General features: G+C 38.1%; 2 protein-coding genes across 2 annotated transcripts; both read left to right on the top strand.

Moving 5' to 3' along the window:
• The first annotated feature begins 1,951 nt into the window (after positions 1 to 1,951).
• LOC137136972 (zinc finger protein ZFP2-like) lies at positions 1,952 to 8,863 on the top strand. The gene is made up of 2 exons (XM_067522793.1): positions 1,952 to 2,723; positions 6,760 to 8,863. The coding sequence occupies exons 1-2, from the start codon at positions 2,097 to 2,099 to the stop codon at positions 7,666 to 7,668; spliced, it is 1,536 nt and encodes a 511-aa protein (XP_067378894.1). The 5' UTR covers positions 1,952 to 2,096; the 3' UTR covers positions 7,669 to 8,863.
• A 3,258-nt stretch (positions 8,864 to 12,121) lies between these two features.
• On the top strand, positions 12,122 to 17,337 carry LOC137136981 (zinc finger protein 32-like). Its single transcript, XM_067522811.1, has 2 exons — positions 12,122 to 13,464; positions 16,489 to 17,337. The coding sequence occupies exons 1-2, from the start codon at positions 12,877 to 12,879 to the stop codon at positions 16,945 to 16,947; spliced, it is 1,047 nt and encodes a 348-aa protein (XP_067378912.1). The 5' UTR covers positions 12,122 to 12,876; the 3' UTR covers positions 16,948 to 17,337.
• Positions 17,338 to 24,194: the final 6,857 nt, after the last annotated feature.

A 24,194-nucleotide genomic window follows, 5' to 3' on the forward strand; every position in this document is an offset into this window, starting at 1 on the left:
AGACACATCATATTTTAGACAACAAAAAGATGGTAAATTAAAGGACAAACATTCAACTCTTCAATTAAGATAGTATGAGGCATTTTTTAAAGTAAGGCTTAATTGATAGGAAGTAGTACTAGAACTAGAAAAGGTTTCTTTTATGGAAAAGGTGAGGTGGGGGTTAGTAACTGAGAGGTCAAGTTGTGCTTACAAGTAAAATTTAGTAATATTTAAATTTTCAGTGTGACCCAAGATCTGTCAGTGCTGTTATTGCCTGATTGGTAATAACTGATAAGTGTGCCAACCCCCAGTGTCCACATCAGATCGCTATGAAATACTGAATCTTGAGAAATTAATAAATTCTTATTTCTAATATTAGCTTGATGGAACAGCACAATTATCATCTGAAGAAAAGCAGATTATGAATGAGCTGGCCCTGTCCTGTGGGTGTCAAGAATTTTTGGGGGCGAAAAAGCTTTTCTGTTAATTTTCCAGGCCATTGGAAGAACTTTCAAGTAAGTCAAGCAACTACGGAGGGGTCTAAAAGAGACATGGATCTGGCCTTTGCTACTTTAACGTTAACAATATAACCCAGAAACATTAATGTAGCCATCATTTCAAGTTCAAGTACAAAATGAGCCATCACAACAAAACTCGCGTGTCCAAATCAAATCTACTTGATTTGATGCAAGTTACAATGTTGTGTTAGCTAATATAGCGAATGCCACGACTGTCTGATTCCATTTCAAAGTAGCAATGTTTCATTCAGCAAACAAAGAGATAACCCCTACAAAATAGCTTGACAGAACTTAGTGGTAAATTTACCTCATCCCATAAAGTGACCTTCTCGGGTGAATTGTTCTCTTGCATACTACAAACAACTGTGCTATGTCCCCAGTGAAGGTGAGCTTCAATTGTATTAGGTGGCGAAAAATGCAATGGAACGTTCAAATGTATAAATTACATAAATAAATAAATGTGGAAAAGTAAATGTAGACATAATGCAATGCAGATATCCACAAATTTCATACATTTTATTTATTCATGTATTTCTGTATTATTTTATTTCTGTATTTATTTATTATTTTATGTAAGCATTTATTTATTTATTCATTCTTTTATTTGTGCATTTATGTATTTATTTCTACATTTATTTGTTTGCTTGTTTATTTCTAAAGAAGTCATTTTTAGTCGTCCATAGGAGTTAACTTTACAGCTGATCTAGTAGCGTGAGGGCAAATAATCCTCTGGTTAATTTATCACAGATTTTTATTTGACAGATTAAGAACATGCCCCCCCACTTATGCACTGAGCCCCCACATTTATATGTCACTATTGCATGAAATTAACTCTATGTCTAGTTTTTCTCTCTGTGGCTCCGTCTGTCTACATTTATGAAGGTGTCCCTGGCTTTGCACTGGTCCTACCAACATTTTCTTTTCTCTGTCCACTTTCCACTGGATTGCCGTCCTGCCTGAGCCTGGTTCTGCTGGAGGTTTCTTTAATAAAATAGTTTTTCCTCCACACTGTTGCTTAGGACTTGCTCAAGGGAGATATATTAAGTTTTTTCTATCTATCTGTATAGTCTTGACTTTATATATGCAAAGTGTTTTGAGAGAAGTCACGTTCTGAACCTGAAATATCCTGAAACCATTAAGAAAACCAGTGTCTTGTTCCCTGTGCTGTGACACCTACATAACAGGTAGCTGAAAAATAGTTCATTTGAATTCGATGCCAGCAACACAACACGTAGTTTCATAAAAGGGGACATTATGTAATTTAATATAATTCTATATAAAGCAAGACTGAAGAAACAAAAAACAACTTCCGGTTCTGTTGCTCGGTGTCAGACGGTCACGAAATAACGTTGTTTCTCTGATGTTCTCTTTGTTCTGTGCGGTGCATTTAAAGACAGCAGGACAAATCAATCTCACTGTGTGTTTAAAGGTTGTAACTCGTCAGCTCTTAGCGCCCGGGGCTCACTCGTTCTCCCTTGTGGACTACATTTAGGACTGACATTCAAATGTGTGCACGACCCTAACGAAGAGTAGATCTCTTCGTTTGTCCATAAGAGACGCTCGAAAGAACCGGATCGTTCGTGAACGTCGCATAACATGATGGAAGAAGGTCTGAGTCACAACATGGCGGCTACAAAGAGCCACCAGAACGTCCTGGAGCAAAACGAAGACGGGATGAAGGAGGAGAACGAGGACTCGGATTTCGTGCCTCAGGACCACTACAACATCATAATAAAGGAGGAGAACCAGGACACGGATTTTATCGACCAAGACCACTACAACATCATAATAAAGGGGGAGGATTCCGACCCGAATTTCATCCAACAGGACCAGTATAAGAGCGACCCGGATGTCATCGACCAGGATCACTATAAAATTGTAATAAAAGAGGAGCACCAGGACCTGTATTCCACTGACCAGAACCAGTACTGTAACGGATTACAGCTGGAGAATTCGGAACCGGGCTTTATCGATCAGAATCGGTACAAGAGCGAAAACGACGACAACCAGGAAACGGATTGTATCGACCAGAACCACTATAGGAGCGAAATAAAGGAAGAAAATTCGGACCCGGTTTTCACTGAGCAGGACCAGTACTATAACGGAATACAGCAGGAGAACCTGCACCCGGATAACATCGACCAGTCAGTGAGCGGAGGACAGGAGCAGGACCAGGACCGTGACCATCGGAGCAGCGACCCCGCTGTTACCAGCGATCCCCAGGTGAGTGTTGATGAGTTAATCGGTAAAAAAAAGGCTTAAGAACCGGACTAAAGACTAATTTCTAATATAGAATCTTCAGCTCGATGCTAACCCATAGTGGTGTTTAGTATTCACCAGTCCCATGTTAGTAGAAGTTAGCATTGGTGGTGGCTGTGGCCCATTGTTGATAATACTGAGGTCTTTTAACCCAGTGGCAAGATAATAATGACACTGTTCACAGTTTCCTGGTTTTCATAAAATCACATCTGGTCAAACACAACACTTCTAAGCTGATAAAACACACGTCCTGATCTCTGTGTCTTTAATAAAGTCACCAATTCAAACACACAAAGTGATTGTGGAAAGTGTGAATTTGTGACCCTGTGACGTCACTAAACGGGGATGATTTAGGAACTAGTTTAACAAACTCTGAGGTTAAATCTGAACGACCAATCTGTCTAACAGCTACACTCTGCGAGACCTCAGAGTCACTTCAGTCAGCTGCATAAAATGGTGGGGTTGTGGCAGGAAGGGCATCCAGCATAAAAACTAATCCCAAATCAACGCGTGGAACCCGTTCTGCTGTGGTGACCCTGATGGGACAAGCAGAAAGTTGAGCAGAAGATCAGCAATTGTGAAATCAATCTGACCCACAAAACTGTAAAGGTCATGGCACAGATGCAGCTGTGGATGCATTTTTCATGAAAATGCATTGAGCTTAAAGGAAAGTGTTTATTATATACTATTAGGCTCTGTAAACTTAAATTGAAATGCTGTTAGACAGATAACCTACAAGCTACAAGCTTCAAACTTTTTTGTATAAAATTTGATTACAGTCGGCTGACGTATGGTAAATATTTCAGTGCAGAATTACTGACAATTTATGTTTATTTACATGCCAGCATTTCACTTGAATACCCTACTGAAAATTAGAGCCTGTATTTGTAAAAACAAAAATATTTGGGATGTTCAGCATCAGTGATTTGTGGTTCTCCAATAGTGACTGCTTTCTATATTGTTCATTCTTTTTAAGTTGCATCCACTGACTTTTATTTTATTTAGGGTGTATTTCTTAGGGTCAGTGGATGCAACTTAAAAAGAATGTTTCTCTTGTTGATTAAGCTGCTCTATGATCATTGTGGAAGATGCTGCTATTGAACTGTGACATACAGAGGTGTTTCTGCACTTGGCATGTAGCCTGATTATGACACATGAAACAATAGATAACAACAGAAAAAAATCTGCATTTGTAAGTGAACTTATTGTATGAGAAAATGAAATGTGCCATTAGACCCTGACAGAGGGAAACTCTGCGACTGGGTAGGCTAGATTTACAGAGTTGGTTACCGTGGTAACTGATTCAGAGTTGAACTGATCACTTTTTCTCAAACTGAAAACCCAGAGTTGCCCTAAGTGCAGGGTGAACAAACTTTTAGTTTTCCCTTAAGCTGCTCCTTAAAATGCTGCCCTGGACTCCAGTCAATATAACAAGAATGGAGCTGTGGTTTAGAACAACTTTTGATTTATACAGTACAACTTTGAGCTTAAAGGGTGCATCATGATTTAAGGCAACTTTGCTGCCTCTGGACTTGGACCACTTGCTATTGTGGTGGGAAAATGAATTCTTAAGTTTATCAAGGTGTCCTACAGGATAATTTCAGAATGTCTGTCTGAGAAGCTGGATAAATGCAGCAGGAAGAAGATCGAAAACACTGTAATACATCTACTACAGAATGCTTTAGAGAAACAAAATCCACCTTTTGGAGTGGACCAGTCAGAGGCCAGATCTCAACCTAATAGAGTGGAATGACCTCTAGAGCGCTGTTCAATGAAGAATTGTCCAAAAGTCCTCCTGAATGCTGTGCAGGTCTAATCGACAGCTACAGGAAGCTCATGCTTGAGTATTTTGCTGCCAAAGGTGGCTCAACCAGTTATTAAAACACTGTTGCCATTGATTTTTCCACCATCACCGTGCGTTTGTAATGCATTTGTTCAATGAAGACATGAAAGATTGTGACTGTGTTTTATCAGATTACAAATAAGGTGTTGATTTGTTTTATGTTTGTGACTCTGGTGAATAGAGAGGAGGGAGAGAGAGAGAGAATGAGACAGATACTTAATTATTGATCTCGAGGGAAACTTAAGATTAAATCAATTTTCATGACAAATTTAATAATATAATAATATTTTATTATTATTAATGTTGCTGTTGTTAATAATCATAACAAAACAAAATCCATTTCATACGTTTTGACACTGTATAAAATGTAGATATAATGCAAATAAAGATAAAAGGAATGTGATTTGCAAATCATTTGAAACTGGTTGTAAACGTTAATGTGAGGATTAACACATTAACACATTATTTTCAAAGCCACAAATTTTTATTAAATTTAATAAAATTTTATTATTATTTAATAAATAAATTAAACAATATTAGCGCACGGAAAGAGTGCACTAAGTTAAAGTAGATGTAAAGGCATAGTTGTACTGCTCATTGTGCAGATTCTCCACTGTCTGCTCTCTGTCTCAGAGCGTGGGTGCAGCTCCTACACCCATACACACAAACAAAACGGAGCTGCAATCTGCATCTAGTAACACAGATCGCACCTGAGGTGAGACGCTGAGGTAGACAACTGTTAATAAGCATACACGCAAAATTGCCTTAATTAAGAACTGTACTACCTCACCTACCAGAATTTCATTGTGCAGGGAAACATGCTTTCTGTCTGTGCATATGACAATAAACACTTTGAACCTTGAATCTTGAAAATGGTAATGTTATGACAGCATATATTTGTTAACTTTAGAGTTTGTCTAACCTCTAATTGCTATGAAAACAACCATGCACAAACCATTTACCCTGGTTTGTAACAGAACTAAATCTAACCTAAACATTAGGTTAGTTCTGCTGGAGTCTCTGTAATAGTCTCCATACTAAACCTGCCCCCCTCCATTTACCACCACCTGCTCGGCAGAGAGAGAGAAGAAAAAGGCATCAGTTAGTGATGTCTAATTTCTACAGTAATTTTAAACTTCACCAAGTGATTGACCAGGATCATTATTTTGTTTTGTTATTTTTATGTTATGCAGATGAAATGATAATATTAGCTATAGATATTCATTCTTTGGCTTTGCAGATTGTAAAAATCACTTAGATCAAATTTTAAATCACCCAGTTGTCAGTATCATTAGTACACTTTGGCCACTCTTATGTGCATAAGAATTTTTAAGTGCATACGATTAAAATCTGATCAAATAAAGAATGTGATTAAATTGCAATAACTACAGTTACAATTGCATTAAAATTTATTGTTTGACAGCCCTATTTGAAACCTATGTTTGATTATAAGCGGTACAAAGAGAACAAACATCAATGTGGGCACTTTTTTTTTCTTTTTTTAACTGCTCATTTTAAATTTGATGCCAGCAACATGTCTCAAGGGTGGGTTGGGACAAACAAAAGACATCACAGACAAGCTAAGAGTTTTATAAGTAAGGATGGGGCTAGGTGTGTGTGTGTGTGGGCAAGTAGTTAGAAGAATTTGGGGTTTTGATTCATTAATTCATTGTCTGCACTTGATAATGTCCTAACGAGCACACATGCACAAGCCTCATTCATTTACAGTGACCGGCAGCCGATAACTTCAGTGATTTTCTAAGTAGAAGTTATTGTTTACAAACACCATTCACGTGACCAAAATTGAATTTTATTTCTAGTAACTTCTGGTTCTCACTCTGCAGCCTTGATTAGCTTGTTCATCCCCTATAACAGTGCCATATACCTTAGATGTTGTTTTAAAACAATTAAAAACACAGCAGCTAAGCTTTTGACAAGCATGTGGTCAACTCCACATCTAAGATCAAGGGTGGAGTTATGCAGTTAGCGCAACTTTGAAAAATACTTATGTTAATATTTAATACTTATGTGACTAGATTAAGTTGCATATTATGGCTGTATGTCTGAAAAGGTCCTCAAAGTTACAGCACACATCTATGGTTTTCCACATTTATGCCACCACAGAATTAAACGGTCTCTATCTTTCTGTCACTTTAGGAACAGAGCAGAACAAGACCCAAACGTCACCGCTGTGAACAGTGTGACAAAGCCTTCACTTCACCATCAAAGCTGAAGACTCATCTGAGAATTCACACCGGAGAGAAACCTTACAGCTGTGACCAATGTGGGGCAGCTTTCACTACATCATACTATCTTAAAGTCCATAAACGTGTACATACGGGAGAGAAACCATACAGCTGTGATCAATGTGGGAAAATATTCTCCTCTTTAAGTCACATAAAAGTGCATCAGCGAATTCATACTGGAACTAGGCCATACAGTTGTGACCAGTGTGGAAAAGCTTTTACTACATTAAGTAGTCTGAAAATCCATAAACGTGTACATACAGGAGAGAAACCGTATAGCTGTGACCAATGTGGTTCAGCTTTCACCTCATCTGGTTATCTTAAAATCCACCAACGTGCTCATACTGGAGAGAAACCGTATAGCTGTGACCAATGTGGGAAAGTTTTCATCAGATTATATTATTTAAAAATCCATCAGCGTGTTCACACTGGAGAGAAGCCATACAGCTGCGATCAGTGTAACAAGGCCTTTGCCATGCCAGATAAATTAAAAATTCACCGATGTGTTCACACTGGGGAGAAACCCTACTGTTGTGATCAGTGTGGAAGAGCATTCTCTCGACATAGTAGCCTACTGTTGCACAAACATGTTCACACTGGAGAGAAACCTTACTTGTGTGATCAATGTGGAAAAACTTTCATAGAACAAAGTAGCTTAAGGAAGCACCAGCGTGTTCACTCCGGCGAGAAACCTTTCTGGTGCAATGAGTGTGGAAAAATTTATTCTCTTCACAGCTCTCTTAAAAGGCACCAGTGTGTACACACTGGAGTAAAAAAGTGTAATTCAATAAATGAACAAATGTATTCAGAAAGATCCTAGAATAAAAAACATTCTGTTCTTAGAATGCAAAGAAAAAAGACAGTTAAAAACAGGAGGATTGGCTTTAGTCTGTGTTTTTAAGTGCTCTGTCTTTTTTCCCCTTGTTCTGTTGCAGACTTGCTTGCTACTGTCAACAGAATAAGAAAAAGGAAAAATTGTAAAAGACTAGATACACACTCTTAAAAATATTTTTCTTTACCATTTTGAAGTCAGATGGGGAATTTGATAAGAACCAAAAAAGATGAGCGGAACTGGAATCTGAATTAATCAAATTCAAACAGTATCCAAACCTACTTGTCTATTAATGCCCGGGTTGGTGGCTTGATTTCCCAGTTCCTGGTATACAGATGTCGAAGTGTCCTTAGACAAGACACTGAACTCCCTTGTTGTAGCGCAATCCTGTGTGCAGCTGTCACCCAGGGATTTACAAATTATTAATTAATTTGCAGCATTTATTTTCATTTTGTTATAACTCAGACCAAGTAATTTAAAGTATCTGAAAAGTTCTTTTTGACACATTTATATATTTACTCTTCATATTAAAGTCCTGTAAAAACAACAATGAACTAGAAGAGGTTTCACAACATAATAGTTAATAGAGGGCACAGAGCCTAACACACTTGCACACCTTAGTCTAAAATTATTGATTGTAGTTGTTACTTATTGTTATTATTAATGCAGGTAGATTTTCTATTTTTCCGAGTGAATTAAAAAAAAAAAAACTATGCCACACTGGCAGGTAAGTCTGTTGTTAGCACGATGCGATCAGGGACAGTACAGAGAGGAGGTCATCTGAATTTCATAAACAACAATTTTGAGTTTCATTCTAGCTAGCAAGTTAAATGTAATTATGAATTAATTATGATTTATTGACTGCTAATGAATATACTAATTAGGCTTAACTTTGGGGGGCTGGGGTCTTCAGTAAATTTGGAACCATTGGAATAGAGAATGAATGGGCATCAGCAACATACAGTGCAGCTTGAAAATTATATGAGATAATTGTTGACTTGACAGTTCAGTTACTTAAGATTAAATTACTGATTTTTTTAAGAATTTTATAAGTGGGTCATTTTCACTCTGTCAGGCTCATCATTTCATATAAAAGTTTATATTCCCTGTATTTTGTGTAATCATCTGTTCTGGTAAATGTAATGAAACAAGTATGAAAATAAATGGATTCAGTTATATCAGATTGGACTATCTTGGTTATTTTCAAAATCCATTCTCTTGTCCACAATCACCACAGAGATACTTGAAAATATAGAATAATTAAAATAAAGATTAAAAAAATATGTCACACAGTGGAGCTGTGTGTCTTGCCGAAGTGTTTTTAATAGTTTTTCCTCAACAGTGAAGGTCTGTAACAAATGAGCGAATCCAGGCTGCAGGCTGACAATAAGCAAACGTGAGTAGAGAAGATTCAGTGTGGATTTAGTATCTGTCCGGTAATTGTGGACAATACAACCATTTTAGATAATGACTCAAAATTGTCCTTTAAGATTTGCTGCTTTCTGTTTTTATTTACTTTTAAATCCTGACGTTGACATTTAGGAAAATTGCAGTGGGCGTCTTTTTATAACTGAAGTTTTGATTTATTAATAATGAAACTTGTATCATACTACTAAGCTCATGAGCGCATGAAAAACACAGATGAGCTTCACTATGTACTGTTCGTGAACATCACTCAAGTTTAACAGAGCAGCTGCTGACAGATGTAACTTCATGTTCTTCACATTCAGACGCAGTGTTGCTTTCCTAACAAAAAGCTTAAAGAAGTGATAGAACGTCTTACACAAGAACAGGGGAGATATCCATTGTTCTGAAAGCTGGAGAAAGCCAGGTGGCAGCCAGTTGAAGCCAGGTGCATCTTGGTTTTGCCTTTTGGAACTGTGACATGAGACTTTGGATGTTTGTGTTGCTGTTTCTGTCTCGGTTTCAGCAGCGTTGAACCCTTTGTTTGTGTTGCCTCTGTAATAAACCAGTAAAACAAACAAGCTCTGCTTTTTCTTTTACTGCAAAACACAATCTGCATTTATTAACATTTTTTATGCACATTTCTTAACGTTAATGTCAACATTTTTAAGTCACATTTATGTCAATAGGAGGTCACACAGAATCTGTGAAGAGCTTTAAATCCACCTGCTGGTTTTCAGAAAAGATGTTTAGTTTGTGTGTCATCTTTTGCTGATTGGGTTTAAGATCAAGAGATGCAAAAAAATAGTTTGTGGACACTGGAAAAGCAAAGACAGCAAACTGGCTTGTTTAGGATTTGGCTTTCCATGTCCAAAATGAAAATGTCCTCCCCAAACGTTTTTACACCCTGTATTACATCCTTGTGGAGGCTGAAATATCTTTGTCATATAATGTAATGACAATTAGTATTTTATTCCTTAAAATGTCTTTGTTTCTATTGCTCGCGGTTCCAGATAAAACTGAATGAATCAGCGATGGAAAAAGATTTATCTGAGTCACTGTCTCAGAAAGCATTTAGTGGGTAACAGGGAAGGGGCCACATTCCTATTCTGCAGAAAGAGAAGAACAGTTTTAAGGTAACTGTGCAGTTCAATCATCACTGCCAGGTGCATTTTGGGGAACAGAGGATATGCTGTCCAATTGTTGCTGCATACAGTAGCACCATCACATTGCCAGTTCAAGCCATGATGTCATATGACAATTTCAAAGTCCTAATAGAGGAATTTCCTCTAGGCCAAGAATTCTCAACAGTGTGGATGTCAAAGGTCTTCATGCAACAGATATAGTTATGGAAGCTGAGGTTTGACTTCAAAAGTTAATGTATAATTTTTTTAGTCAATACATCTCATGGGGATTTTAAAGTTACTCCATGCACAGTCTCATCTAACTGTCAGTGGATCTGTTATAAAGTCAATACTTCAAGTTTAACCAAATAAATGTTCAGCAGTGTCACTACTTTTGTAATAGTTCTAAAGGTCTTAAGAATAAAAGACACTGCCACAGATAGATCTTTTAAATTAGCTTGTGGGTGATGGTCCCAGCCTTCAGTAAAGGAGTGACCCCTTAAGAAAGCAACATATTCCAACCATGTTGATTCATTTTACAACAGTTTTTCTATGCCTAAATTAAAATGTCGCACCACGTCAGTGGCACTTCAGCCACTACTGTACACATACTGTAGCACACAGAAATTACTCACCATCAAGCCTGACTTGAAATCAAGGTCACCTTGCTGTATGTGATTACATTAACACTTTTCAGAAGTAAAACTTGCCCTATCATTTCCTCGCACATTAAACATGAGACAAGAAATGTCAGTGGTCTTCACTCCTTGATCAGCTCTGACCCTTGAATGCAAAAATAAAAAAGAAATAAAATTTACAGTTGCAGTTGCAGAGTTGCAGTGCAATGTGGTGCACGTGATACTGCATAACCTCTTTTAAGTACCACTGAGAGTAAACCATTCCTCTCTCTTGTTCTCAGAGGCAATGAACAAGAGAAGGCCAGGAGATGTTTTATTATTGTTGGGAGGTTCCAAGGTACATGATCTGTACACAAATACAAATAAATTTAATTCAGAACATTGTTAGTCTCACCAGTTGGTAAATCCATTATATGCTACCACATATGGTAGGTTTTATTAAAACTCACTGATAATTATCACTATGACAAAAATAGATAATTTTCTAAATAGATACAGTACCTTTCTGGAGAAGCCATCAATTGTTGTAGAGCTCTCTGTAATTTACAACTAGAATTTAAAAACAAATACCCTTATGAGTTTATGGCTGTTTATTGTATTGTATTGTATTGTATTGTATTAAAATGACAAATTTATTAAGAAAGGAACAGCTAAATGAAGACGAAAAACAGTTACTTGAGGCCCTTGATTTTGCTGGTCCATGTTTGAAGACAAGCTCTAAGGTCACCTGTAGCCGGTAGGTGTCCTGATTTGGAAAAGTATCCGCCCACACAGCGAATGATAATTTCGTTGGTCAGCCACACAGCATGAATACTATTGGCTTGTGAACTTTGATTGGATCATCTTGGGTTATTCACCCAAAAAATCCGAGTGCGAGTGCAGACATTCCGTAAGCGTGCAGCAGTAGCTGAGTGCGGGAGGAAGGTTTGAGGTGAAGCACAGGAAATCTGAGACAGTTTGAAGTGCGAGCAGAGTAAAAATGAATGTGAGCAGGGACATTTTGAGTGTGAGGGCAAAAAAGCTGAACATAAAATAATTTGAGTGTGTTCTCTTAAATAAAAATATGTTTTTGATTTAAGATAGGAAAATCATTTCATATTGGGCTCATCAATCCATAAAACTTTGTTCTAGAACATTTGCAGGTCATCTCTGGACTTTTTTGGCTTTCTGGCTCTTCCTGCTGATGAGGGGTTTCCATCTTGTGGTACAGCCTTTGTAATCTCACTGTTGTTTTTCTGTTTTTCTTCCCAGCTTTCACAGTGTTTCTGTCGTCAGCTCCTGCTTTCCAACGTTGACCTGTTCTGTGGATGTTGCTCATTACACCAGTGGTAAATCTTTATTTTTCAGGATGTTCACAATTGTTGTATCAACTGTGTCCAATTTTTGTGCCGTGTTCCTGATTTGTCTTCACAGGTAAAACTCAACACAAAAACCAGGAGAGGCAATTTAGAGCGATGTATAGTTTAAACAATCAGCATAATGTGATGTAAATACCATCAAATGAACACTTAAATATTAAATGTTGAAACTAAGAAAACACATCACATTTGTGACAATAAGTTGTAAAAACTACAACAAAAGAGGCAGTGAAGTACTGGGCAACTGAAATTCTTCATTAAGCACAAAGTAGGGACAGGACTTTGTTCCAAAGCTAAAATAATTGTTCTCCTCAGTTACCAAACTTTTATTAACCAGACCTGAGACACAGTGACAAATGGCCCCATCCCAACTGTTTTGAAAGGGGTATTTCTACTGTTGAGACCACTTGTGGGTTTGTTAGTTGGGGTCAAACGGTCAAAAGGTAAGTTTGTGTTTCTCTGGTCTTCTCTTTATTCTGAGCGGGTGCGTTTAAAGGATGTAACTCGTCAGCTCGTAGCTCTCGGGTCTCAGTGGTTCCCCTTTCTGGACTGGGTTTAGGACTGACACCTTATGTGAGCCAGAGCTCTTCGTTTGTACCAAAAGGCCGCTGGAAATAACCGGATGGTTCGTGAACGTCACATCACGTGATAGAAGAAGGTCTGAGTCACAACATGGCAGCTACAAACGTCCAGGAGCAGAACAAAGACGGAATGAAGGAGGAGAGCGAGGACCCGGATTTCATGCATCGGGACCACTACAACATCATCATAATAAAGGAGGAGAACCAGGACCCGGAGTTCATCCAGCAGGACCAGTACGAGCCCGACCCAGATGTTATTGACCAGGATCACTACAAACTCGTAATAAAAGAGGAGAACCAGGACTCCGGTATTATAAACCAAGACCATTACAAAAGCAAAATTAAGAGGGAGATCCAGGATCCCGATTTCATAGACAATGTTCAATACAACAGTGAAATAAAGAAAGAAAACCGGGACCCGGATTTTATCAACAAGGAGCAGTACGGCAGAGAAATTAAGGAGGACACCAAGGACCCGGATTTCATAGATGGGAACTACTACAAATTCGTGATAAAGGAGGAAAATCAGGGCCCGTGTTCCGCTGAGGAGAAGCAGTATTTCAGCGGAATACAGCAGGAGAACCCGGACCCCGATTATATCGACCAGTCTGTGAGCGGAGTACAGGACGAGGATCTGGACCTGGGCAACCAAGACCCCGCTGGTCCCAGCGATCGACAGGTCAGTGCTATTAAACCGGCTTAAACAGGGTCCGTTTGCTCTGGTTTTAGATACAAACAGGATAAATTTAAACCGAAACACGATCTGAGCCTAGTTCTAATGTGTTTTGGGGATTTGCAACATATTGTTATTCGCATTTTTGATTAACGAAGGTAATAAATCAAACATTTGTGGCTCAGTGGGTCCAGATTGTGGCCACGCGCTGTCAGACCACCGTAGATGGTTGCTGTGGTTCTAATACTGATGTCAGGTGGCCGCTTTAGATCCGCTCATTAAACGATGCTGCCCGTGTGGACCTGAATCCTGGTGGAGTTGGGATCATTTCATTTGGTTTAAACCCGTGTGTCAAATCAGATTGGAACTAATAAAACAATATTTGAAACGGGTTCTGGCCTGTGGAGCCCTTTGAAACCATTCAATAAAAATGTCATTTAATGCTCAACAAGGAGCAGAACCACCACTTTCCTTCTGGAGGGTTCAAACACTTGTACAGTGACTGAATGTGTGTCAAAGCAGTATTAATAAATGATCCCAGTAAAGCCTCAGTGCTTAAAAAGCACTGTATGAATAGAATGTGTTGTTATTGTTATTATTATTAATATTATATCAACTTCCCCATCAGCCACCTAAATTCCCTTTAACAGCCTTTTTCCGCCCTTGTCACTACGTAACAAGCAGCACACGTGTTGATTTTGACAATTTTACAGCAAACTTTCAAAGCAGCTTCCCATTCAGCTTCAGTTACACATCTTCTCCCCGGTCTCCATTTCAGCTGCTGTGACGATGCAGAACGCATTGTTTTCAGCTCAGTTTTCACTAGTTGGGCACCACAACGTCACCTCCTCAACACACGAGCACACTGACGTACATTTTTAGTGGAAATGTTTAAATAACTTGAAAGTCATTATTTCTCCCTGTACCCCAGTTGCTTCAGTCCATGTAAACCCATTCAGTGTAAATGCTGGAATATGTTTTAACTGTGTGGATACATGTTCTGCAGAGGTCACCGCTCTTTACATTGGAGGACATGACTGCACATTTGTGCTTTGGAAGGAATCAAAATAATAAAAAATTCCAACTATATTGCAAAGTTCTAATAACATAAAGTGCTGTTCCCTCTGTAGAACACGTGACCCCACATTTTTTCAATAAATAAACCATACGCCAGCGGTTTTTGAACACAGAGCCTTAGGCCTTAAGTTTCACATACAAACTTGGGACAATGTTAGGAGGATTCAGCCTCGTTCGTTGTCCAGAGTGGCCTTTCAAACACATAACTAACAGTATATTGCCCGAGTGAGAATAATCCTCACGTGTGATTTCCATACGTGATCAACGCACACAGGAGGCACAACATGGTAGGAAACTTAAGCTGTGGAGAACAGTGTCTTGTTTACAGCACATCAGAGCCCTGCATCTAATAAGAAAAGGTTCTGTCTCCTGGCAAAAACCACAGTTAAGTGATAGAAACGTCATCAACCCACTCGCTTGCTTTTTTCCCCGTTGACAATTTGGGACAGATCAGTGTGTTGCACACACAAGCTCGTGCACCTAATTACACTGGGGGGGGTGTCATAGGATAACTTCCGGGTAATGTCTGCAGCGTCTCACTCGGACACATGCGTTCACACATACACCCCTTCCTAAAAAAAGTCAAAATTCCAGTGCCTGTCTGAACGTGTAGTAATCCATGATTATATGATTATGTTTTATTAACAGGACGCTGGATTCTATTTTTAATATATTTAAAGTTTCTCTCTTCTTAACTTTTTTTATTGAGCACATCTGCTGTTTGTCCAGGTGTTTTCCTCTAGCAGCCTCAATCCCAAACCCAACTCTCCCTTAGACTTGCAGTTTAGCATCGAGTCACATGACAGAGAGACAGAGAGGAGGACAGAGGATCAGTGATAGTGACAGATCTCGATAGCCCTTATTCTTTTTAAACTTTACCCAGTTATTCAAGTCAGGACTATTATTTGTTTATATATATGATGTTTATGCAGGGAGATGTTTTATTGACGCACATGTAGTAAAATAAATAATAGAGACTCCTATTAGTGGAACACAAACTTAAAGAAGTGGATTTATCAGTGTGTATTTTTTAACTTTGTGTAACAAACATAATGTGTTTAATAATTAAAAATTAAAGACGTTTTATCTGATAATACCCCCAAAAGAGCTTCTATTCTAATCCATTCTTAATTCTGCTTGACAAATAATATTTTCAAAATGGAAATTAATTCTAATCCAGTTCTGAATGAATTTAGTTTGCTGAATACTCATGTTTTTTTTATTTTAAATTTCTAGAAATAAATCTGATATTTTTATCAAATGTTTAAGTGGAGCATTTGTTATAAATTAATTGTAATTTATAGAAGAAAAAAGAAAAAAAAACCATACCAACAATAAATATCAGCTATTGGTCTCCCTGCTCTCTTGAAGATCCGCATCAGCCAATTTCAGTCACTAGACACTAGAGAGTCCATTTTTAAACCTCTATGGTGCAGTAGCCTGTTACTCATTGTTAGTATCACTATTCACTATTTTGTGAAAAATATAACTATGTCCAGGCCTAAAGGCCTATATTCTCCACTCACAGGACAACATCTGGACATCAGAAATGTAACAGTACATGAATTCTAAAATCACAAAACATCTTTCCTGTATGTTAAGATTTGTCTTCTTCTCTTTAACTTTAAAAATGAATACATATAAATTACACTTTACATAAATCACTTTCATTTTATTATTCTCATACAGACATTAAAGGAAAGAGGTATCTTAAATACCTTAAAGGTCACCTTGTAGGTGAGTGGGCAACTAAGGGCACAGTACAAAAAACTTTGTCCATTTTTCATTTTACTTGATCAAGATTTCTTGTAACTCAAGAACTCTTGCAAATAGAATGTAACTGAATCCCACGTTGCTAAAGATTCCAACCCCTAAAAGAGGAGTATAACACAGCTAATGCCATGAAATAATCTAACTCTCTCTTTCTCTCTTTGTATATTTGTGTCACTTTAGAAACAGAGTGGAAAAACAAGACTCAAACCTCACTGCTGTCAGCAGTGTGGCAAAACCTTCCCGTCACCGTCAAAGCTAAAGAGTCATCAGAGAGTTCACACTGGTGAGAAACCATACAGCTGCGACCAATGTGGGGCAGCTTTCACACAGTCAGGGCATCTAAAACTTCATAAACATGTACATACAGGAGAGAAACCTTACAGCTGTAATGAGTGCAGGGAAGCTTTCACAACATCAACTAATCTCAAAGTCCATAAACGGGTACATACTGGAGAGAAACCCTACAGCTGTGACCAGTGTGGGGAAGCTTTTACAACGTCAAGTCAGCTCAAAGTTCATACACGTGTGCATACCGGTGAGAAACCGTACAGCTGCCACCTGTGTGGAAAGAAATTCTCTCAACGAACTCATAAAGAAATCCATCAACGAATTCATACAGTAAAAAGGCCGTACCTGTGACATATGTGGACATTTTGAACCATCAGGTGTTTTGGTTCATTACATTAACATATACATGTATACGAAACAAAAACACTTCTCCTAGCACTTTGGTTTATTGGTTATGTTTGACTAAGATTTTTGCTGCCATGTACCTCACTTGTAAGTGTCTGCCAGAAAGTGTCTGTATGGTTGATTTCTTCTTGTCTTTATTGTGGTGTTCTCTTTGAAACTGCTGCATTTTAGAAAAAATGTGAATAACTTTTTGATTCCTCATACTTTCTTTGAGCTGCTGGACTCAACTGTGTGTATATAACCTTATGTAGTTTTATTTCGGAGACAATTAACTTTTAAAATATTTTTTTCAAGCTGTATTTATGTTGTGTTTTCAATAAATCTGTAGAAATCTCTGCTTCTTGTTTTACTTGTCATTATAGGAAGACGTTACTACAATCTAGTAATTCCAGCATTTGAAAAACATCTGTGTCCTAATCCTTCCACCATGAATTTGTAATCCATGCCAACACCATATGCACTTTGCCTGATTTTCACTTGCATTAGGTTAAACTTGTCTGATATTAGAATTTAGTTTTTGCTAGACTTATTCATTGCAGTTTGGTCCTGGACCTGTCGCGATTCATCAGCTGAAACTTTAACCATCCTCTGACATATCAGAACGTTTGGTTGGGTGACCTGAAGTGTGAGCAGTTCCAGAGTCCACATGTTCTGTATGAATGCCCTCAAAATATGGTATAATGTGGAGTGAGCTGGTTTTGAAACTATTAGTTTCTACTCAACCAGCAGGAGCTTTTATTGTTGTGGAGGATTGTTGTATAGACCAAACATAGAAGGAAAGTAGAAGGTCAATAGTTTGAAGCTCAGCCAGCCCACAGGGATATAAAACATTGTATATTTTTTCCATTTAAATTTTAAATAACACACCAGCTATTTTTCTAGATCAAAAGGTAATTCAAGAAAGTGCAGTGAAACAATGTATATGGAAAGTCTTAATTTGTTTAAAATGTCAGAATTGATTATGGAATTTGATGTGAAGCCTTAAATTCTGTCACTGGTGTTACTCATTTCACAGCTCCAGGGGTGAAAATTTGTTCATAAAAATTGGCTACAATTAATGATTTGATATGGCTGTGTGTGGTCTGGCACAAATAAGGTATATTGTTAAAACTGTTTTTTCTTCAGATCATCTGGGTGCAACTATTCTAGTTGGTAACACTGGTGAATGTGTTACTGGTATGGACAGACTCTCTTTGAATGAGTCCATCCCAGCCAAAACTTGTCTGCAGCCCTAACTAAGCATGTACCAGAAAACTAAACTCAACTTGTTTTAATTCCCTGACACTGTTGCTACTGTCCATCATTGCCATCATGTGTGGAACATGTCTGTGTCCATATGCCCCAACTGTAGTATGAATAGGAAAGCCTGCATGTCCATCTCTCGACAAGATTATGTGGAAAGTAAGATGGGACCTTAACATGAAAAATGATGAAGATAATTGTCTTGGATTGCCTGCCTGTCTTTCACAGATTGATGAACTTTCTCTGAGAGGCTCCTTAACACCCAGTCACGATAATCATCTGTAAAACTCATTAGTTTTGAGATGCTCTGTTTGAGCTTTTTATTTAGCATTGCAGAATATTCCCAGCTTTTTTTCCTTTGGCTCAACTTTTTTGGTGAATCTTGCCAGCATCAAATTCAAAATTAGCAGATATATTTTTTTAAGATACTTTAGTACTGCTACTTTGGATGCTTTAATTGTAATTAGTAAATGATGCTCATTCTGTGTTTGAAGCATCAGTTAATGTGTTGACATCTGCAGCTTAAATAAATCAAACTGAATTTTGAACCAGTACCAGTGAGTTGAACAAGTTAATTTGTTACTCAGCACCGTTGTTGCTCGTCCATAGTCTGAAATGTCAAGTTGCAAATCTAAACTTCAAACTTTGAATTTATGTTAATAGTTAAAAAAAAGGTCAAACATTGGTTAGAGATCATGTTGAGGTTGGAAAGACACCACTGTTTACAATTGTAGGGAGCCATGTTTTCATACCTTTGTAACAGTAACTAAGGAAGCGGGGAAATTTAGGATCAAAAAAGGGATGATGTCTTCGTGGACTCGTTGAGGTAGTGACAAGGTGTGACAGCACAGGTGGGGTCGTCCAACGTCATTTACATGGATTTAGTTTGCAAAGCTGTACAGTCATCATAAATGGTTGTTTACTGCTAAATCTGGCTTTTCAATAATCAATCAATCTACAAGAGCGAGATAAAAGAGGGGAATCAGGACCCAGATTTCACGGATCAGGACTGCAGGATTTAGGAGGAGAACCAGGACCCAGACCGCCACCCCACTGGTCACAGTGATCACCAGGTCAGTGTTGATGAGGTAATGGATAAAAGTGGCTTTAGAATGAGACTAGACTCAAGTCTTTCTGGATTTAGATCCAATCTGGGAACAGATTGGATCTAAATCCAATTTAGATCCAAATGAGGTAAAACCCGGTCTGGAGTTTGTGTTCAGGTTTTACTTAGGTCCTCAAAAAGACAGAAGTGTCTCTGTGTTTCCTGGTTTCATCCTGAGATTAGAAACCAAAGAGAAAACCAGGAAATGTGTTTTTTGTCGATGAGTTTTCCTGCGCAGTGCATGCGCTGAAGAACAGAAGCGATAAGACCTAATAGAGATCTGTGAGGAGGATTTACTGCCATGTATTGACAATATCTGAGAATCAGTTCAACATTTGATTTCTATTTTTCAGCAATTATTAATCATCAAGATCTAAACACTAGTGATGGCTAAATTAAGGTTTCTAAAATACTGAAGCTTTTATCAAAAAAGGGTTCATTGCTCAAAGCTTTCCAACACAGTCCTCCTTGGTGTCATCTGGTGGCCAAAAGTATTAAGTGCAACTTGAAATGTAAATGTAAATGAATGTAATTAAACATAATCTACAGAACCACAGATAAATTGAAGTATAAAAAGGAAATAAAAATCTAACAACCAATTTAAAACTAATACATCTAACTAAAATAATTTAGATGCCCAGTCTAAATACTATAGGACAGAAAAGAGGACACAAACCAATCAATAAATAGAAAGACATAAATAGATGAAGGAATAAGTAAAAACACTTAATCACTACACGCCCACACAAAAAAACACAAACTGCACTTTAAGTTCAAAAGTAATTGTGTGATGAACTGCCACACACACTGTACAGCTGGGCACGACTTCTTTAGGCCATTCTTACGTTGTCCGTAGTTTTTCCCATTTCATGTTGTCGGTATTGTTTCTCCTTGAACAAGTCCTAAAGAGGAACCAATGACTGAGGCAAATTCCTTTTGTGCGTTGGCAAACTTGGCCAATTGGATTCTGATTTGTATAGTTTATTTCTTATGAATTTCTTTGACCTAGTGGGTAGAAGTTCATACAAACTGGTAAAACAAACACGTAACGCATATAAGGTTTTTATTTTATTTGTTTTGTATTTAGGAAGAGGATGTCTCGCACAAAGTCATCACCAAAAACATAAAAAAATCCCATCAATGATGCAAACAGCACGTACGCAGCCTCGGCCACCTGGACAATGCTCTTCTTCAAAAACGATCAAGGAGAGTATCCAGAAGATCCAACAAGACATACAGAAAATCAAGTGACAGATGTTTTCCTTCCAGTTGTTGTCTTTCTTCTTCTTTTAATTGTTGTTGTATTTTATTTCTCTTTTGTTTTTGCAGAAATTCTCTCCATTCAATAGCTGAGCAAACCCATGAATGCAGCTGTCAGTCGATGAAGAGGCATCACTCACTCAGTCCAGAAAACAAGTCTCGGCAAAGGTGAATTTATGTTATAGGACTCAGTCACATCCATGGACTATAGTATCTGTAATTTAGTTTTTTAAAAAGATGTGCTTAGACATTTGAGAGTTAACATGTCAGTCAGAAAGAGAATTTAAATTAACAACCCAGTTCTGACCAACACAGGCACCGTGGACGTGGCTGTCATGTTGAAATAGGGCTTAAATTATTTATTTGAAGTTTTTTATTTCACTGAGGAAGAACAATTGTTTAACATACACCTTTAATAAATGAAAACCCCACGAATTTGGTGCACAGGGTTGAATTTTTTTGAGGTTTTCTGACCTCAGCACAGGGTCAAAACTACACAATCACTATTAAATCACTAGTGTTGAAAGTTCTGAAATGTCTAAATTTGCCAGGTCTACACACTTAACTTCCTGTTAGTCATCATGATTGGCTACAGCTAGTAGCTTGTTTGGGTTTGTTTGACAGCACTTACTGGACTGACTACCATAGTCCTAGGAGCCCAGTGCAGATCTGAAAATAATTATTATAATTGTTATATGCTACACATTATTATTAATGTGTAGATTTACAGATGGCAGGAATGTAGATTGGAGCCATTTCTGCACAAGTTCTGTTTCCATTATCGACATCAAACAGTTGTTCATAAATACACATTTTTCAGAAGTGGAGCCTCTTTCCAAGTTTAATTCGACTTTATTTAAATCAATTCAACTTTATTTATATAGCACCAATTCACAACAGAGTGATCTCAAGGTACATAATAATGTCTATAAAGATATCTAGGGAAAACCCACCAAATCCCCCTTGAGCAAGCCCTAGGCAACTGGAGAAACTCTTTTTAATGGAAGAAACCTCCAGCAGAACCAGGCTCAGGGTGGACGACCATCTGCCTTGACGGGTTGGGGTGAGTGGAAAGTGAAGAGAGAAAAGAAAAAGAGCAACAAAAAGCAACAACAAAACATCGGGCAGGTTGGTAGGACCAGTATTTGCACACCTGCAGAAAGGGCAGAGAGAGGGAGACAGAGAGGGAGACGGACAACTACGGGAGAAAAAAAAGACACAAAGTTAATGTTATGTGGTGGTGACAAATAAACTATGAAAGAATCAGGGTTTTAAATTCTATTCTAGATTTTAAGGGAAGCCAATGGAGAGAAGCTAGTGAAGGTGAAATATGATCTGTCTTGCTAGTTCCAGTCAGCACTCTTGCTGCAGCAGTTTGGATTAATTGCAGGCTCTTTAGTTACTGGGGCATCCTGAAAGTAGGGAATTACAGTAGTCCAACCTAGAGGTAACAAATGCATGGACCAGTTTTCCTGTCCTGAGACAGGATGCTCCTAACCTATGTGGAATAAGCCTGTTGTAGATTTGTTTTAAATGTGAGGTAAAGGTATCGAGGTAAAGATGACAAAAAGATTGAGTTATTCAACTAGAGTGACTAGAGATATGTTTGGAAGAATGGAATGGATAAAGCAGGCTAACAGCTGTAGAAAGAGTCTTTGCAAATTCCTGACCTTAACCATATAGAAAATATGTGAATTGTATTCTAGTCAGGCCTGTGCCACAAAACCAACAGATGTAATAGAGCTCCACCAATTCTATCAAGAAGAAAAGTGGTCAAATTTCAACCCAAGATCTGCTAGAAGCACATTGATGGCTAATAGAAGCATCTGCTATATTTAGAAACTAAATATCTATTGAGCTGTGTTGGTATCAGAAAATCACAGGATACAAATATACTAATGACCATAGGTGGGAGCTGAAGAAGAACTGGGCTTTAATTGGAGAAATTGTTCAGAAATGTAACTAGTTTTCCCCACATTTTTATTGTTATTTTGATGTGGCAGATTTTCTCTGACATTTTAATCATCCTGGGTTCAGAGCTACTCCACAGACAGCCTCTGGACATCCTTTGTCCACAGTACCAGCAGGAAAGTACCAACTTCTTGCTCTTTTGTTTGTAGCTCACTGAGACCCAAAGTTACTCAACTTCCCATCAAAGTCAAAATAAATAATCCCAAAGTGCTGTACCACGTTTTGCACATCAGATGGCAGCAAAGACGCACTATAGGAAGATGCCGTTCAGAGTCAACTGGACTTAGCTTGAACCTTTTATGTAAAGGACATTATCAGTTTTGACTAACTGGATTGAAGTCGCAGGCTAATAAAGTCTGTCAGTTGCTGTCCCACCTGGCAGGACCACAGGTGACCATCGAAATATCAACTCTTTAAAGACTCTACAGAGTTTACATGTCTGTCTTTCTAGGTCAGTTAGCCGAAGTGATTAAACCTTTCAGATGAGAAGTGAAACAAACTTTATGACAAGTAGAGTTTCCACTGAGCAGCACTGTTGGGTTAACCATCGTCACAAAACCCATAGATGGGACAGTGAGTCTTTGTCTTTCTGTTGGTAACTTAAGTTAAGGTGAATGTGCTTTTTATCTTTGTTCTATAACATTAATGCTTTGATTCGTCTCTGTAGGTCTTGATACCATAATGGGTCACACCAAGGAACCCTTCTTGTTTACAGACCACCATGTAAGTACCACCCTGATGCAGGGAGACAAGTTTGAATTGTACAAGAGGAAATTGAACATCACCCTGAAGGTCTACCCAATGCTCAATGGTGGCAAACTTAGGACGGACTTTACTAACATCTACAGGAAGAACTAGTTCAAAGCCTGTCGTGCGATTGTGGCCCTATTCAAAGTGTTTAAACTGATCTAAAGCACTGTCAATGTAATAATTTGTTAAGCTTTGAATAACAGCACTGACTTACAGCTGCAGTTTATACCAAAGTATGAGTACAAACTTTTATCCAACAGACATTGCTGTCTAAGACGTTCTTGTTCCATTCAGGTTCTACAGAGCTCTACAGCCACCTGCTGGGACTGGGTTGCCTTTGTGACCTCTGAAGTCAGATCTTAGTCACTTGTTTCTGCCAGAGGAAAATTTCGTGCAGACAACATAAACATGTTTAGATAGAGACACGGAATTTTTATATATCATATTTACAACATGAGCAACAAATACAAACTAGCAAAAAACCTGGACATTACTACTAACAGTAATTATCTTGTTTCTCTGGTCATGACTTCTTAATTATTTCAATGTTCACACCAGCACCCTGCAACCTGGGAAGACCCTACTTTTTTCTTTTTCATTGAATGTTTAGGAGCTTTAATTTCATTATCTATTTAAAGGTTTTTATAACAGAGTTTGGACTGAATACAGGCAAAAATAAGTTTAAAGCCAAAGGAGACGTAATGTTCCAGTATCTCACACTGACAACTGACCCAGTGTCAATCAGTCACAGAATCCCAGAGACCTAACTATTAAAATACGTTACAGTGAATCACATCAGGAGACACCTGTAGTTAGCTGAGCAGAGCTGAGCTACATTACAGTACAGCTGGACACAGCTGCTGGT

The sequence above is a fragment of the Channa argus genome, chromosome 12 (genome assembly GCF_033026475.1).
Source record: "Channa argus isolate prfri chromosome 12, Channa argus male v1.0, whole genome shotgun sequence".
Classification (NCBI taxonomy): Eukaryota; Metazoa; Chordata; class Actinopteri; order Anabantiformes; family Channidae; genus Channa; species Channa argus.

What these genes read in the sequence shown, in the direction of transcription:
- LOC137136972 (XM_067522793.1), top strand. Translation starts at nt 2,097, where the DNA reads ATGATGGAAGAAGGTCTGAGTCACAACATGGCGGCTACAAAGAGCCAC. An exon ending in CTGTTACCAGCGATCCCCAG is followed by an intron (nt 2,724 to 6,759) that starts GTGAGTGTTGAT and finishes CTGTCACTTTAG; the next exon opens with GAACAGAGCAGAACAAGACC.
- LOC137136981 (XM_067522811.1), top strand. Translation starts at nt 12,877, where the DNA reads ATGGCAGCTACAAACGTCCAGGAGCAGAACAAAGACGGAATGAAGGAG. An exon ending in CTGGTCCCAGCGATCGACAG is followed by an intron (nt 13,465 to 16,488) that starts GTCAGTGCTATT and finishes GTGTCACTTTAG; the next exon opens with AAACAGAGTGGAAAAACAAG.